The 16,149-nt window shown below is 38.3% G+C and overlaps 1 protein-coding gene across 5 annotated transcripts in view; it reads left to right on the forward strand.

Annotated features, from left to right (window-relative positions):
* diaph2 (diaphanous-related formin 2) overlaps positions 1–16,149 on the forward strand; it is a 415,888-nt gene that overhangs the window by 116,717 nt on the left and 283,022 nt on the right. For all 5 annotated transcript variants that reach the window (XM_030062123.1, XM_030062125.1, XM_030062126.1 and 2 more), the window contains 2 exons: positions 15,413–15,487; positions 15,602–15,671. In XM_030062123.1, the coding sequence (XP_029917983.1) occupies positions 15,413–15,487; positions 15,602–15,671 (145 nt within the window). The remainder of the gene's footprint in view (positions 1–15,412; positions 15,488–15,601; positions 15,672–16,149) is intronic.

Here is a 16,149-nt window from a genome sequence, read left to right on the forward strand (position 1 = left end):
TGCTAGGATTTTTCCTATTCATCCTTTTCCTGTTTTAAGGGACTCTTGCTGTTGTCATTGTAATGCATCCCTGCCAGCTTGAGGCTAGAGTAAATGAATCACATCTGTTTTCAAGAGACTGAACTCATAGATTGACATGAAAACATCACTTGCTCAAATAAATAATGAATGAATACACACCAGCTTAACATTCCTTCAAAGGGCAGAGCCATTTCTGGGAGCAAACTTGAGAATCAAACTGCAGAACACTTGGTGAAGTTTGGTCCATGTCTCTCAGTTGTTGTGGGGTAAGGGTGACATATGCTAGCCTCTCACATGCTGCAGTGCCTTAAGAGGAAAAATGTTATTTTTTAATTTGTAATTTCCTGGAATTTCCTTCTCATTTTCTCATTACCACCTTCATTTATTAATTTTTAAGCAAGCTCACATCATAGATCTGAAATACATCATCAGGGTCTCCAATTTATGCAATAAAATATGTCAGGCCATCACAATTTTATTTCTGCTGCCCCAGTTTCATGTTGTTAAGAAGAACATATTGCTGTTATTATTGTTGTTATGATCATTATAATGGTCTTTACTGCCTTACCCTGTGTCCTGTTGCATGAGCCAGGCTGCCACTTCTCCTGTGTAATGGACAGTTTTAGTTGCTTCATTATTGAGGTATGAAGCTGTCTAATTAGGCTTTTGGTTTGTTTATGTGTTTATCTGTTTGGGGGTGGAAAAGATGTTTTTTAGTAGTTTATAAACTGAATGCCTAAGGACATATTCAGCATCAGTTTGACCTATGGCATTTTGTGAAGGGTAGGTGTGCACCTAATTTTCGCTGTGGAATATGAATCCTATCAATAGAGTTATCTTAAAACCCCAATTCAGAATTGACTTCGCTCACAAAGCACAGCAGTTGTGCAGAGTATTGCAACAACACAAGCGAGAGTTTGTTTATATCTGAAGGTTTTTAAACTGTAGGACAGCAGGACTATTCCATTGTGTTGTTGGGATCAGGAATCAATGTAATCATCAAGCTACAGTCAGTGTTACTGTAATCTCTGCATCCAGATCAATTACAGCAAGCTGTGTGTCATAAACTCCAGACCTGACAGGAAAAGAAAAGGTATAAAGCAAGTCTGATAAGCTGCCCAGTGAAAGTTACAAGATAAAAAAAATAAAAAATAAAAAAAAAATACTGGTATAGCAATGCACTAAGTTTTGTTTATGTTGTAATCAAACTGCTCTCTCTCTCTCTCTCTCTCTCTCTCTCTCTCTCTCTCTCTCTCTCTCTCTCTCTCACCTCTCTCTCTCCCTTCCCTAACTTGTTTGGGTGGAAGTCCTGTAATTATAAACATGAAATAATGAAATATGAAATAATCATTGATTGATTAATAATTGGGTAAATGGGACAGCATTCACCTAGGTCGATACATACATACCAGCATGCGAGGTCCAACTTTTTGTCCTGGCTGTTCCGGTTCTGTCTGGCATCCAATGTCGAGTGCAGCAACCTCAGTCTTAGTTGTTGTCTCCCACCAGATTCTTGGATAAGATTTGATGACATGGCATTGCATTAGGTGGATAGGTTACTTTTTTGAAGATGCATGACATTCCAGACTGAATATATAATGTTAGTTAAAAATCAGTTATCCAGCCTATCTAAGATGTGCAATCTATTTCAATACATTAACTCAAAATCTGCACTATGAGCTCGCTGGTTGAAATGTATGATATCGCAGAGACAGACTCATGATGAAAACCCTATCTTAGCTGTCAGAGCAATCCAGAGAGAAGTACTGAATGCAAACATGCAGGTGAGTGGTGTTGTAATCCTCTGGTTGACCAAGGACATTCAGCCAAAGGCCTCACCAGGTTGAAAGGGAAACCAAACAGAAGCATAGTGTTCTGACAGTCACGAAGACTATACTGGATGACTGTCTTTGCTTTGCAGAACCTAGATTAATGAGCTAGCCAGCTAGCTACCAAGAGCATATAACCTAATAAAGATCAAGGTGAACCGAGTATTCAATACAGTTTAAAAAGATTGAATTGCAATATAAAACAACATAAAATTTAAATACAGTACAATTGCAATGTACTGTTGTAAATAAAGACTACTGGTTAAAAATCGAAAAATTTTAGAGTAGAGCTTATAGAGCTACCCTCTAAAACCAAAGACATACATTTTCTAAAGTATTTTATTCTTGTTTCACAACATGTGTATAATTTATAATGTGGTGACATATAGAGAGGTCACTGGGTATAAGCCATGATCGCAATCAAGGACACAGAACAGTGTAGTCTCTGAACTTTCTGGATCAAACAAGCTGTCTTTCCATCCTTTCTGAGTTGTAGTGGAAAACTGGCCATTTGATATCCTACCATGATTATCAAGTTCTGACTTCCTCCAGGAGGACTGGGGAAGGAAGTATGAGAGGGAAAAGATATCAAAAAACCTTAACCTGTCAAGGCCATGAAATACATTGTTGCTCTTGCCACAGCAAAAGAAGTGAAACAGGGTTTGAAGCTCTCCACTGGGGTCATTTTTTTCTTTGTGCAGTGCTGTGGGACTCTACTCTCCCGTCTCCCATTGTTATTACAAACCATTCTCAGCCACTCCCCAGGCCTCAGACAAGCTCTCTTTGCTCTGTCACTTGTCAAGGAGAAATAAGACAGGAAAGATTGGGAAATTATATAATCATTAAGGTAGAGGACCCTAGGCATGGGCTTCTTTGCTTTTCTGTTTGACAGAAGTAATTTTCTCATTATTGGCTCCACATTCATTTCTGTGTTTTGCTTTTTATTTGCTATTTCAAACCAAGTTTGTACCATCATTACACTGTCATTCAAAGGCTTTTATTAAAATGTTTAATTTGGCACCTACTGTATCTCTTAACTCTTTGTCTTCAACAAGTCTGAGTTTGCAAAAGAACAAGTTAGCCAGTTTTTGTCCCTCATGTGACTGACTTCACAGTTGACATTCCCCCCTCTTCCTCAGAAGCAGTAAAAACGATTTGGAGACATAATGTCCTCAATGTCTGGGTATATTTTAAGAGTGATGCCCATTTCATTTTATGACACCATCTGTTAACCTCCAAGATAGCCATATCTGTGAAGGCCCTGGAGCGAGGCATACATAATTCAGAAATATCTGATTTGAATTCCATGTTGATTTAGTTGGAAGTTACCTTGCACAGGTACAGGAAATAACTGGCATTTTACTGCCATGTAAATCACTAGATGTCCTTGTCATTCCCACCTTCCCCCTTTTCCATGTTCTTCCTAATTCGAAAGTTTGTGTTTAGTAGTATAATAATGTTTTATATCATATTTTGAGTTTTAATAAACTGTACATTCTTTAATCGAACAACATTCTAATGGACTGATATACTGACAAAAATCTGTGCCTAATCTGTCATACTAAGTCTCCCTAAAAGTGCAAGAATGATTTCAGAAATGTTTTCATGTTTTCTGGTATTTGGGTCATAACATAGAAACCCATGTGTCCTGACCCACTTGTTTTATTTTTTGTGAGATGAGTCTAGACACTTATGTGGTTCTCTATCAGGCTTGCAACTGAAGCCATGAGTGCTGTGCTCAATAAAGAAGAGATAATCTGTTCTCTATCTATCTATCTATCTATCTATCTATCTATCTATCTATCTATCTATCTATCTATCTATCTATCTATCTATCTATGTCTATCTATCTATCTATGTCTATCTGTATCTGTCTATCTATCTGTCTATCTGTCTGTCTGTCTGTCTATGGATACTATTTCATCCCAAAGTTGATGCAAACTTGAGATTCAAATTTGATTTGTGGTCATTGACTTATGTTTTCTTTTTAATTGCTTTTAATCACTGAGGTAGACACATGAGACACAGAATTTGATTCACTCATTTTGTAGTGCAGTGAGTGCAAGTTTCTCATTTCTTAAAGCTTCCTTAGCCTAAGTGTACAGAGCTCACAGAGGCAGGAGTGGTATGGCAACCCTCTAGAGAAATCAAGCAACTCAGACCTTTTTCTACCCAGTCTTTGAAACACCGCAACACAGCAATATACATTAGTCTAATGAAGTTAATGCACTGCTATAATGAAATGACAGCACAGCATAATGATTTAAAAAAAAAAAAAAAAAAAGGTTTGTAGTTATTTGGGTTTGGTTTTACTTATATCCTCTTGTATCCAGCAACACTTTATGGTCATCAGAATAAAAAGTCAAAAAGTCACATTTTTCAGATATTTTCTCTGAAAACCCCATAATTGGTTCCTTTTTTCTTTTCAATTAAGCATGTTGTCAGTCTTTTTTCCCCCTGTTCATTACTGTGTTACGAATAATAACACATCATCATGTAAAGGGAAGCTGCTGGAAATTGTATAATATTTTGATCCTATTGGTCCTACTGATCATTAATCATGCCCCCTCGTAAGACTTCCTTTTTTATCATTCCCAGTGAAAAGAATATGAAGTCATAACACCCAACCAGCGTAAACCTTGTTTGAATTACCCAGTTTCTCCTTGGGGATCAATAAAGTGTTTCTGACTCTGATTGTGATTCTAGTTCTTACTATTTTGAAAGCTGTCCAAGTAAATTGGGTGACTTGCATGAAATATTGAGTCTCATACCCTATTGACTTACACTGTCATCGCTAACAAATGCTAAGAGCAGGCTGGTACTAATTTGTAAAACTAAATGGCATTGGTTTAATATGGTAATCATATAGAAATTCTTCAATATTCCCTTTACAGTTCAAATATTAAAAGTCAGAATGTCCAGCTTTTAGTTCTGGCTCATGCAGTACATCGTACTGTGAATAAAATGGTTGGACTTCTTTATGGCTAATTACTCATGATAATCATCACTATTGGACGGCATATCAAAATGCTTCTTTATAAACTCTATATGAACCCTACTGGATATGCAGTCTACACCGGTAAAAGCAGTAAATACAACATTAAAAATTAGGTCAGACATTTACATTCGTGTTCATACACTGAAACTCAAAGGAAACACAAATGGTGTTATATGTGTATGAGGGATGGTCCCTCCATAGATTTAAATTAGCAACTTTATGACTTTGAAAACAGATTCCATCCCTTGAAAGATAAGGACACCATCGCATTTCTGTTTGCTCGAATGGAAGATGAAAAACATTTTTCCAGGAGTCAGAGGAATCTGTAGATGCAGCACATCAAACCTGATGATGTCTCTTGTGATCTTCGGAAACACATACAGCTTTATACCCTGCTATTCAGTTAATCAGCCAAATCAATCAGCACTCTGCCAATTTTACTAGTGTTTTTTCTCTAACACTCCCTAGCAGTAAAAGCTGTTGTGGAGGAGCCTCGGTGCTGTTCAGGAGATAATTAGAAATTTTCTGGAGTGTTTTGCACTCTGTGGGGGGTCATTTAGAAGTGTCTGGGGAGCATGGTGAACTGTCAGTTGTCCCCAGTCACAACTGATTTAATCCTGATACAGAGTTCCGCTCCCTGAATTTCCCTTTCCCTTCTCTCTCTCCTTGCTCATTCACTCTTTTAATATGCACCCACACATACACACTTGTATACAGCCCAACAATGTCCAATTCCAACTGAGGAAAAGGGGAACACTCGTTTATATAGTAGACTTGATGTTCAATTTTTGTTAGGGTCATATTTTGGCATCCTGCCAAGATTCAAATACTGTTAGAGGTGCCAAGTGCTCCTTTTCAAAAGTGCACCACTCTCTTCCCTACGCTTGGAGCTACACTGGCAATCGCATTCATGGTGTGCTGACACCAGGAATATTGTCCTCAGAGTCTGATACCAGCTTTATCCCCTGTTCCCCTCCAATCCGATATCAATGGTGCTGCTCCTTTTGAGTCTTTGAGCAGGGGAGGTTATATTACTATGACTCTGTCAGTGACATGCACCCTGGCACTGTTCGTGCTAATATCATCTCACTTGTATGACATTACATGGCAAGTTTGAACTGTTCTTTTTGAGACTTTGTCTGTCTTAGATATGCTTTTGCTTTTTCACATATTTATTTGAAATGTTGTGTTCAATGTCTTTGACATCAGTGTTGTAGAAATGATAATCAGTAAAGCTGTGGACTTTTTACCTGTTCATGTATTTTCTGCTGAGGCATTGCCTTTAAATCCAGTGTGCCTTTAATTAAGCTTTGTTTTGGGCAGCAGTGCACAAAGAACTGGGAACTTGCCCTTGGGATATTAATTGGACAACAGTGTGATGATAAAATATCTTTCTGTCCCTTTCCTAGCCAATTATCTGGATCAGGGCCACAGTATCAAGAAGGCCCTGATGACTCTCTCCCCAGCAGCTTCCTTTAGTTCCACCTGGGGGAGCCCCTGGTGATCTCAGGTCGGCGTGTAGATGTAACCCCTTCAGCATGTCCTGTTTTCATCCTGTAGTCTTCCCCTGCCAGTCCATGGCTGGTGCATCTGCAAAAGGAGACTAAAAATAAAGGATTATGTAATATTTCCTAACAAAATCATGAACGGATTTCACATATTCCTCATTTTTACAATATTACACAATTATTATTTCAATAAAGTTATTTATCAGAAGGCAAGGATCTTAATGATAGCTTTTTGCTTATCTCCCTCTACATTTACATTGCTCACTGGCATTTAAACTTACCATGCATCATACACCAAATTAATGTTAAAGATGCTGTAGTCAGGTTTGGTGAGTGGGAGGAATTTCAGCAACTCCCATACCTGTTGGTATATAATAGGAATTTCATGAATTACAATAACATTGTTTTGAAAGAAACATGCCTGCAGCGATGTTAATAAATGTCGGAGTGAGTGTTTTCCCCTGCCTTTTAATGTTTTCTTTTGTGCAGAGCACCTTGACAGTCGCATGTATACAAGTGGTGGTGTATATGCAGTTTGAAAAACCTGCAACATGATGGCCGCTGTCCTTGAACACGCATCTCTGTGCATCATTGTGCAGTCAATACATATTCTCTGGTGTTTTTGCTCATTATAGTTAGGAGTTGTGTCAGCCTGCAAGAGAAAAAGGCTTGAGATTTTACCAGCCTGTCCGACTGACAGCATCTGTCACTGGGGTGCAAAGGGCACGTGTTACCTGGAGTAACATGGAAGAGATGTTGACTGTGCAATCTGCAATGCTCTGCAAATCATCATTCCAAAGACAGCAAAGCTCAGTGTTTTAGTCCCTATCCGTGTGTAATTGCTGGATACACAAGGCGTCTGTTAAACTCAGCACTTTTAAATGATTTCTCGGCACCCTCAATGTGTCCTGGTGGTGCTGTCTCCTTTGATGATCCCTTAAAAATTCAACTGACTTGTTAGTGAGATGAAGCAACCCATGAATGTGGGTCGAAGGAAGATGAGAGAGGGCAGGCACGGTCGTGTGTAAAAGTGGAGTCTAAGCATTACATGGAAGAATTAGTTTTCATTTATTTAGTTTTATGTCACTATTATTTTTATTACAATCAGTGTATTTTAATATTGCTGGTCATTACCTAGTTGTGTTGTGCCTTCTTTAAATAAAATTCCAACTGATCAATGACCAATCAGCAGAATTGCACAATCTAATTCATTTCCTTTAGGTTTTTATGATTCAGCAATACTCTGTGCTATGCATCCTATTTATTATTTTAGATCAGGGCAGCGATTAGTATGTTTCAGGGTTGCAGGTTTAGAAAGCAGTCATACATATTAACCTAAGACATATCAGATTTTGCATATTCAGGGTTGGAAACTCACCATCCACCAAGCACCAGATGCTGATACAATTTGGCAAATAAATGAATCAGGGTCACCTGCCACATTGGCTGGTAACTTTCTGAAATAACAACATGAATGCCTTGGTTACACACAGTCTTTGGTCCTTCTCCTCAAATTTTGTCCCTGCTGTCCACCATATGGTCTTTCTAACCATAAGCAAGACAGCAGATGGAAGTAAACCATTCAAGGGTAGATTAAAAGTCATCGGTAGCCACTGAAGATAGGCAGAAGACACAATTCCAGTCTTAATTGAAATGATCCATCAAATAAAATATGATTTTTAATGAATCATGCATCCATTATCTATTGCGTTGTAGTTTGAGTTACACCCCCACTATTTGTGTGGCTATAATGCCTGTCTTAAAGACTGAAAGGCACATTATTTATACACTTTATTCAGAATTCCCTTGATCTTTCACTTTTCATAGTGAGCTTGCTGCTTGGCACATACAGCAGTATCAGAGAATGTAAAGACAAACATAATCACCATCCTCTTAAGGGGTAAATCTACATACATATGTAAATTTTATGGCCTTGGGCAGACTAAGCAGTGTTTACATGCCATTCACACAACCATAAACCACAAAGCAAAGCATCTGAAATGTAATGGCACAAAGATATACAAATTAAACCAAATGCTGAATGAATGAATGCTTATTTGAGTTAGTTTTCCTCAGTGAGATTTATTTCATTGTACACATGACAGTGAAACAGTCACCTCTTCTCAAACAAAACTAAAATTGGAAAATAAAGATAAAGACAACCTAGGAAGTTGAGAAAGCTCCTTTCTATTTTTTAGCTAGCAGGGGTGATAGTTTCAAAGACTATGACCTGTCAGACAGGAATTGTCAGTGGACAGTGTTTGATTTTTAATCTAAAGAATAAATGCTGTAAAGCATACATAAGACAGAACACAAATCTTCACATTAAGATGCTTAAAAAAAACGCTTTAGTCAGAACTCAAATGTTGCTCTTAGTTACTTTATTAGTTTTTGAGATGTGATATAAAACAGAAAAATCATTAAATTAATCTCTTATTTTAAAGATCTATATGCACTTCTATTATAGTGATTTCAGCAAGCTGTTAAATTGATCAGGAGATGATATGGCTCCATGTTGGGCATACCGAATCACTAAGCAGGTGGTGAGTCGGTGCTTGGTTTCAGGCTTTAATGTTGAGAGCTATTTGTTGCAAAGAGCATTATGCCTTAAGTGGAATGCTATAGCACTGAATAGGTCAGTAGTGGCACAGAGGCACAATGGTATGACTTTGCCTGTAATACAATATGAAAGATATTGCTTTTGCACAGGAGCTTTCAATGACAAAGCTTCCCAACTGCCCCTGATGAAATAATAAAATGGGTGTATGGTCTGAAATCAATGCACCTACAAGCCGTCGCAACACAAGACCAGTGATCAGTCAGACAGAAAGGAGTGTGTCAGCCTCTGCAGTGAAAGATTTGAGTGAGTCAGTTACTGCAGCTGGTGATGCACAGTAATCTTTTCATGCTGCTCTGACATTTCCCTTGCCAAGTATGTCTGCAAAATTTGATTAACTCTGCACTATAAACGCCTTTTTTGCCACATTCTTTGCCTTGATATCTGGTGTTCTTTTTAAGTCATGTGTAACTATTTGTACTCCCTTGAGCAAGACACTAAGTTCCTTCCTGCACCAGAGGCACCACTCCTGGCTGTATCGGCACTCTGACCAGTCTAGTAAAATGCATACATATGGCAGTGGAAAATGTAAATAAACTGACAGCTGACGTGCTGTCGTGGTCTGTTGTGTTCATATTCTTTCTCAGTCACTTGGTAAGGCATGTTGAATTATATTTGTTAAAAGTAAACTATATAAAGATTCTCTGTTGGATTGATTGAATGGCTGGTTTTCTATAGCCCCACAACACTCTAAGTACATGTTGACTAACACACACACACACACACACACACACACACACACACACGCACTACATATAAAAAGATATTTTCAAATAAGTGTATTTAGTATGTCATGACTGCCTCTTAGGCTGTGACAAAAATCGGGAGGAGAAAGATGTTACATCATAGTTCATTTATTTAAAAGGAACCAAAGTTAACATTATAGTGCCAAAATGTTATGAGGTGTGGTAGTCAGTAATTCAGTGGTGTCAGTGTGTATGCATTAGTGGAGAGAGCAGTGTTAGGGTGTTTTATGGTGAACAGACCTGAACACACTAGCATGGAGCAGATGACTCCTCTCTCTCTAAATGGGAGGACTGGGATTACTTTTATACTGGGGACAATGGGCCTGAGGTGTCCCAGTATACTGTAACTGACTCTGCCTACTGGACACCTGCAACACAAAACTCAAAGACAATGGCTATCCACTGTGTTCACACACACAGTTGAAAGTGACCCGATTCTGATTTTTTTCTCAGATCTGATTTTTTGCCTTGACAGCGTATATTCATCTTTGTATGTGACCTGTATCTGACAGTGTGAACAGATCTGTACCCTGAACCCACATTTACAACAAGTATGCTTTTGAACAACAAAAAATGTCATTGGCATGACAGTCCATTATCACAATTAATAAAATAGTGGTGCACTGGACTGAAGCATCCCTCTATTAAATTTGCAACCTTGTGTTTGCCTGTTGTTGTTGCTGCTGTCCTCCATATTTTGTTGTGAGTAATGATGCTCTGACAGAGATGTGAGCATGGGAAAACAACACATGAATTCTGATCTGAGTGTTCACACAGCCATCACATCAGCAGGAATCAGGTCTGTATCTGATTTGGACCATGCATGAAAGTGGCCCAAATCAGAATTGAAAATGTCACATTCAGTGGGTTTTTGCTATTCACACTTACATAAAAAATAAAATCTGTGTCACATATGTGGTAAAAATCAGATCCAGGCCACTTTCTACTAACTGTCTGAACGTAGCCAATGACTAGCCAGGCGACCCAGCAGCCACAGGGAGGCAGGGTCATCACAACTATGGCAGAGCATGGAGCATCAGTGGTTCAGAAATATCTTTTTGGTGACAAAAGTTGATAGGCAGACAGATGGGTATCTGAATGCCAGACATTTAAATTGTTTTTAAAAGCTTGGGGCAAAAAAAAAAAAAAGAACAACAACTGTGAAGGAATGTTAATGAGGCTGAAATGTTCCATAGTGAACAGTCCCAGATAGGTCTTCTTATTCCTTGACATCATGTTGTGAGTAAACAACATCTTGTTTGTCTGAACACATGCCCGTGGACGAGACTGTGAGATTTACTATACATATATTTTATAGCACTTAACATAACTACAACATAAAAGTGTCAAGCCAGCAGAAATAATATACATAAAAAATTGCTTCCCTAAGACAGACCATGAATTTTTCATTTTGCCTGCGGAATATACATGATTGCAGAAAGTAACACAATTTGGTGGCACTTTACTAGAGGATTATAGCCATCAATATTACATGAACAAGTTCTCCCCCAAGTTAATGAAATCCTTGGATGCATGCCCACTTTTAGGAGAAGAGGCCGATTAAGATAGTATCCTATCTTTTGTTCATGCGCTATTGAATCTGTAGAATTATATACAGATTGATTGTGGAAACAAGTGTTTTACATTTATGTTTTAAACCAAATGCTGCTTTAGCTACCCATATATTGCAAAATTGGCTGCTCTGCTTCTTAGGTGAGAATCCTGACTTTATTAAAATCACAAATGATAGCAGTTTATATGCAGCCTTTTTTTTTTTTTTTTTTTTTAATAAAGTAATGATGATATTGTGTTAGAATAATGATGATTTTTACCAGCAATGAGTCAAGATTGAACAAACACACACACACACACACACACACACACACAATCATCCCAACTCTGCATAACTTTTTCTTGTAGAGATGGATGACGTTCAGACTGACATTACACGTAATAGACCATGGGACAAGGGACAATAGACAATTTTAGTTTTTGCAATAATCACTGGTTTGCCAAGGCACAAATTGTCCATTTTTGAATGTTTCCCCAAAAAAGCATTCATGTAATGCGGTCATTCTGCAGACTGAAAGAGAGAGAAACCCATAGAAAGCTATGAAAGGGACTTTAACATTTTATCTACATAATCAGAGAAACAGTGATGCCTTTATCTAGAAACCATATTGTGCGTCAGTGAAATAGTAAAGGGTAGCCTTGTATCATTTCCTGAAGGTCGTGCCTTTTTATGATTGTAGAGAAGCAAGTCGAGGTGGGGTTGCCAAGCAGGTTCTTTGACGGTAGATTTTGACAGCATAGGTGGAATGAATCCCTGCTAACATGGCTGTAATTTAGTGCATGTATAATTTGCAGGGCTCAGAAGAAAAGACTTTGAAGGTGCAGACAACTGAGATGGTAGCAGGTAATGGTCTAATGCCGTGGCTAGAAAGAAGAGAAAAAAATGCTAGGCACAGTGATAAGGTTTTATTGTACTTTTTTCAAACTTAATCTCGTGTAATTGGTGCCTGATTTCAAGAGGTTTTGCAGTGTCTTGGATTGATTTCTGAATGACTGAGCCTGGAGACACATGGCTTTGAGCTCCTGGAATTGACGATGAGAGAGAGCATCAGCTATGTGTTTTTCATAGCCAGTACAAATTTGTTCAGGATGTGTGACATGTTTTACATAATATGAGTCTGTTAATAATTGACACTAAGTTTTAACTTTTTAACTATTTCCACTGTGGGTGAATTACCACAGAATGCCATAATTCTAGAGCCCTTGTTACCCTATAGTAGTCAAGCTCTGACTATAGGGTTCAAGTTCAAATAGAGCAGAGGACTTTGAATTTGGACTAGTAGAGTGTATTTTGATTCGACAAGCATCTTTAAACCACTCATTATCCTAGAACCCTCAAAAACAGAAGAATGTGCTGCACCTGTGAAAAACTGAAGGGATGTTGAAGACTCCTCAAAGTCATTATTAAAGAAGGAAACAGCATTCCACTTCTCACACAGCAGGTACAAAAATTCATATCTGACGGACAGCCTTCACCCAAAACTACAATTTCATTCAAATTGGCTATGGAATGAAGGCATGACTAGTAAACGGGTCACAAATTAATGGCCTTGAGGGATATTGCACATCGCGGTATTAAATTGAGCTAGAAACCATGCACCTAGTCCTGCTGATTTGGATCGCATTAACTACCAAGGTGTAAGGAATAGAGGAAAAGGATTAGGTGGAATTAAGGTGTTTAAGCTTGGGATTGAACTATTGTGTGGACCAGTGAGATCAGTTATTAACCATCTTTTCTGTGAATATTTCTGCTTTGCTAAACCTAGGAGGTTAATTCTGAGGATTTAAAATGGTGAGTTGGAGAATGGGTCGATCATGTAACATTTGGTAATTTTTTTTTTTTTTTTTTTTTTTACTTATCTACTGCCTCAGGCTCTTTGAGGCTGGACTGCAAGTTCCTGCAATTTGGGAAACTTTTGGAAGCCAGCATAAACCTGCTAAAACCCCTTGAACCAGGCCAGTGAGATGTTAATCACCAAACATCTCTTAGGATGTTTTTTGAGGATCTGTGAGGAGCAGCAACTTTCACCTAAGCTATAATTATGGAGCTGATTTTGCAGGTTGAGACCTTTTAAGGCACAGAGAACATAGGTGGCTGTCTACATACCCGCTGGCCTTAGAGGAGAAAGATTCATAGAATAGAGTGCTTCCGCATGAGAAAGCCACATCAGAAATGATAGCCAAATAAGTATCCTAATCCTTCCTACACTGTGAAAACACTTCACTGATCGGGTCCCTGTAGATCCTGAAAATTATGATAAATTCTGTGAGTGTCAGAGATTTGGAGAGTCTAGGGTCACTATCTTTGAGGATCACTGGGAAGTTTCTGAAGACTACAAATCTCTTATCGGCAGATTCAGTTCTGTGTTTTCCACCAAGCTAATCCTGTTGTTCATGTTCCCAATTGCAGATTTTATATCGAGGAGAGTAGACAGGACGGATTATGGTGGGATATTGGATATGAGTTGCGATGAGTAGTGTGTATCACGTGTTTAACAGCATGACTCGACTTGTCTGCCTGAACTAGCTTTGCAGCCTTTGTTTCATTTATGTTTTGCAGATAGTTGACCAAATGGTAGGTAACGTTACAGAGAAATGTTGAGCAAGCATTGTAATATAGTCTACATAGGTTTGTAACTTAAATGTATTAGGAAGAGAATTGATTACAACACAGTGATAATCATGCAAAATGTTATCCATGTATGTTATTGCACAGGAGAAAACAGCATGCTTTGTCATCAGTGCAGTTCACACACACCTGAGATCACACATTCCCAGAATTGTAAAGTGATTTTGTGTTATACACAGTTTTCCTCTCCACAAATATTGATTCCATTTCCTGCTCTCAGAATACTGACATTACAGTCACGACTAAGAAGCATAAACAAAGATTGTGGATTTACTGAATTGTGCTCCCTCAACCATGTCGCCTCCTTCCGCTCTTTGTTGTCCTAGGCGCTCATTTGCTCCTACCACCTCCATATCACAAATACATAAACAGCATTGTTATCTTGCAGTAAACTGAGCCAGTTTTCTCCCTTTTTTATACACTTAACTATACGCAAATCAATGGAAGGAAAATGGCAAACACTGAAAGTGAAAGGCCCTTAGTAAACAGACAGTTATAAATTTAGAACATCATGCTGTTTTGTTTTATTAACAAAACTGATCATTATTATACAGTACAGTAAATGATAATAAGTTACAAATTGGCTCTGCCTGTCTGCTAATGAATTTTGAGTAATGGCTGGTGGGGGGGTTGTAATGCTTGCTAATTTCATCACAGATGAGAGAAATACCTCACCTCAACTTTGCCAGTTGCCATGGGGTAATACATCTCAGCCCTAACTGAGGGTGTCCTCCGACTCACCGAGTCAATACAAATGACTTTAATACGCAAACCATTATTGTGTCCAATCATTGTCAAAAAGGCGGGATAAATCATTGACTTATTGCCCGTTAATGTCACAAATTGCTCCATGCATTTTGTTTTATTGACAGTTAGGGGCCTGAAAACAAGTAATGCTAATGACATAATCTGGCTGTGACCAGACTGTCCCTCCCACCCTCCTCATGCCTCCCACTTCTCCTGGCGTAGACAAACTGGCTCATCTGCACTGGATCATTTGCCGTCTCCTGATACGCTGTGGTTTATAGCCAATTATCTCTCGCGATCCATTATCGATTACAGTGTTATCTTTCTCACATGGCTTAATCTTTTGGTGCAGGAACTTAGCAGCTCATGGGGGGGGGGAGTTAGATGCAAACTGCTAAGCCACAGGAACACTTGCTAAGATGGATGGGTGTTCATTTACTTGTAAATGGCCACTATTTAAATGTGATTCAAACTGTATTCAGTATCAGGGAGAAGAGAATCATTTATGATTTGCAGCTTTCTCAATTAAGAGTTAAAAACACGCAGAATAATGGAGACACTCAGTTTTTCCTAGCGAATGTCAAATCCACGATATGTGTGCGGATGGTTTATTTCCTCCAAGAGGAATACAATAAATGTTGCTGCATTTTATGAATTAACATGCCTTACAGTAGACCAGATGGCTAATAATAATATCAAGTCAATATTGAGTGATTTTTCGTCTTTGTCTTTGACTTGTCTCTAGCTGGGTGAATAACTTCGGTCATGAAGGTCTCGGTCTTCTTTTGGATGCGCTGGAGAAGCTGCTGGACAAGAAACAGTGAGTGACCTGCCATGATAACACCACATCTGTTTTTTCTTTCTTTCTTTTTTCTGTGCCCTGTTCTATTCATACGCTGACTCAATATTTGTTTGAACTGCTTTTGTTTTTCAGGCAAGAGAATATTGATAAAAGAAACCAGCACAAACTGATACAGTGCTTAAAGGCCTTCATGAACAACAAGGTTTGTATGAGTTGTTGAAAAAAAAAAAATCCATCAGTATCATTCAGTGTGAACTTCATTAGACAATGAGGCCGTGGTAACTGATTCATTTTCCTGATTTAATTAATTTGGATGCAGTCCTAAAATAAGTGAAATGGTTCCTTAGCATATCATCATATCAAGAACCTTTTCACAGAAATATGTCATTTTTGAATTAACGATCACCATATAATAGTAATAAATAGTGATTATTAGGAAAAGGTACGGACAAAGATATATGTGCCCATTCTTTTTGCTCTTATATTAACCATCTTAAAAAAGTGTATTAGTAGTCCAGATGGCAAGCATTTCAAACCTGGCTTGAATGTCTGACAAGTAGGATAATGGGACAGTAAAGCAAATCTAATTTTACCATTTCAAGCCTATTGTCTTCCATCTTTTAATTATCTTTTTTTTTTTGGGAAGCTCTTGCTCATTTCTCAAAAGTAGCACACACTTC

The sequence above is a fragment of the Myripristis murdjan genome, chromosome 10 (assembly GCF_902150065.1).
Source record: "Myripristis murdjan chromosome 10, fMyrMur1.1, whole genome shotgun sequence".
Taxonomy (NCBI): Eukaryota; Metazoa; Chordata; class Actinopteri; order Holocentriformes; family Holocentridae; genus Myripristis; species Myripristis murdjan.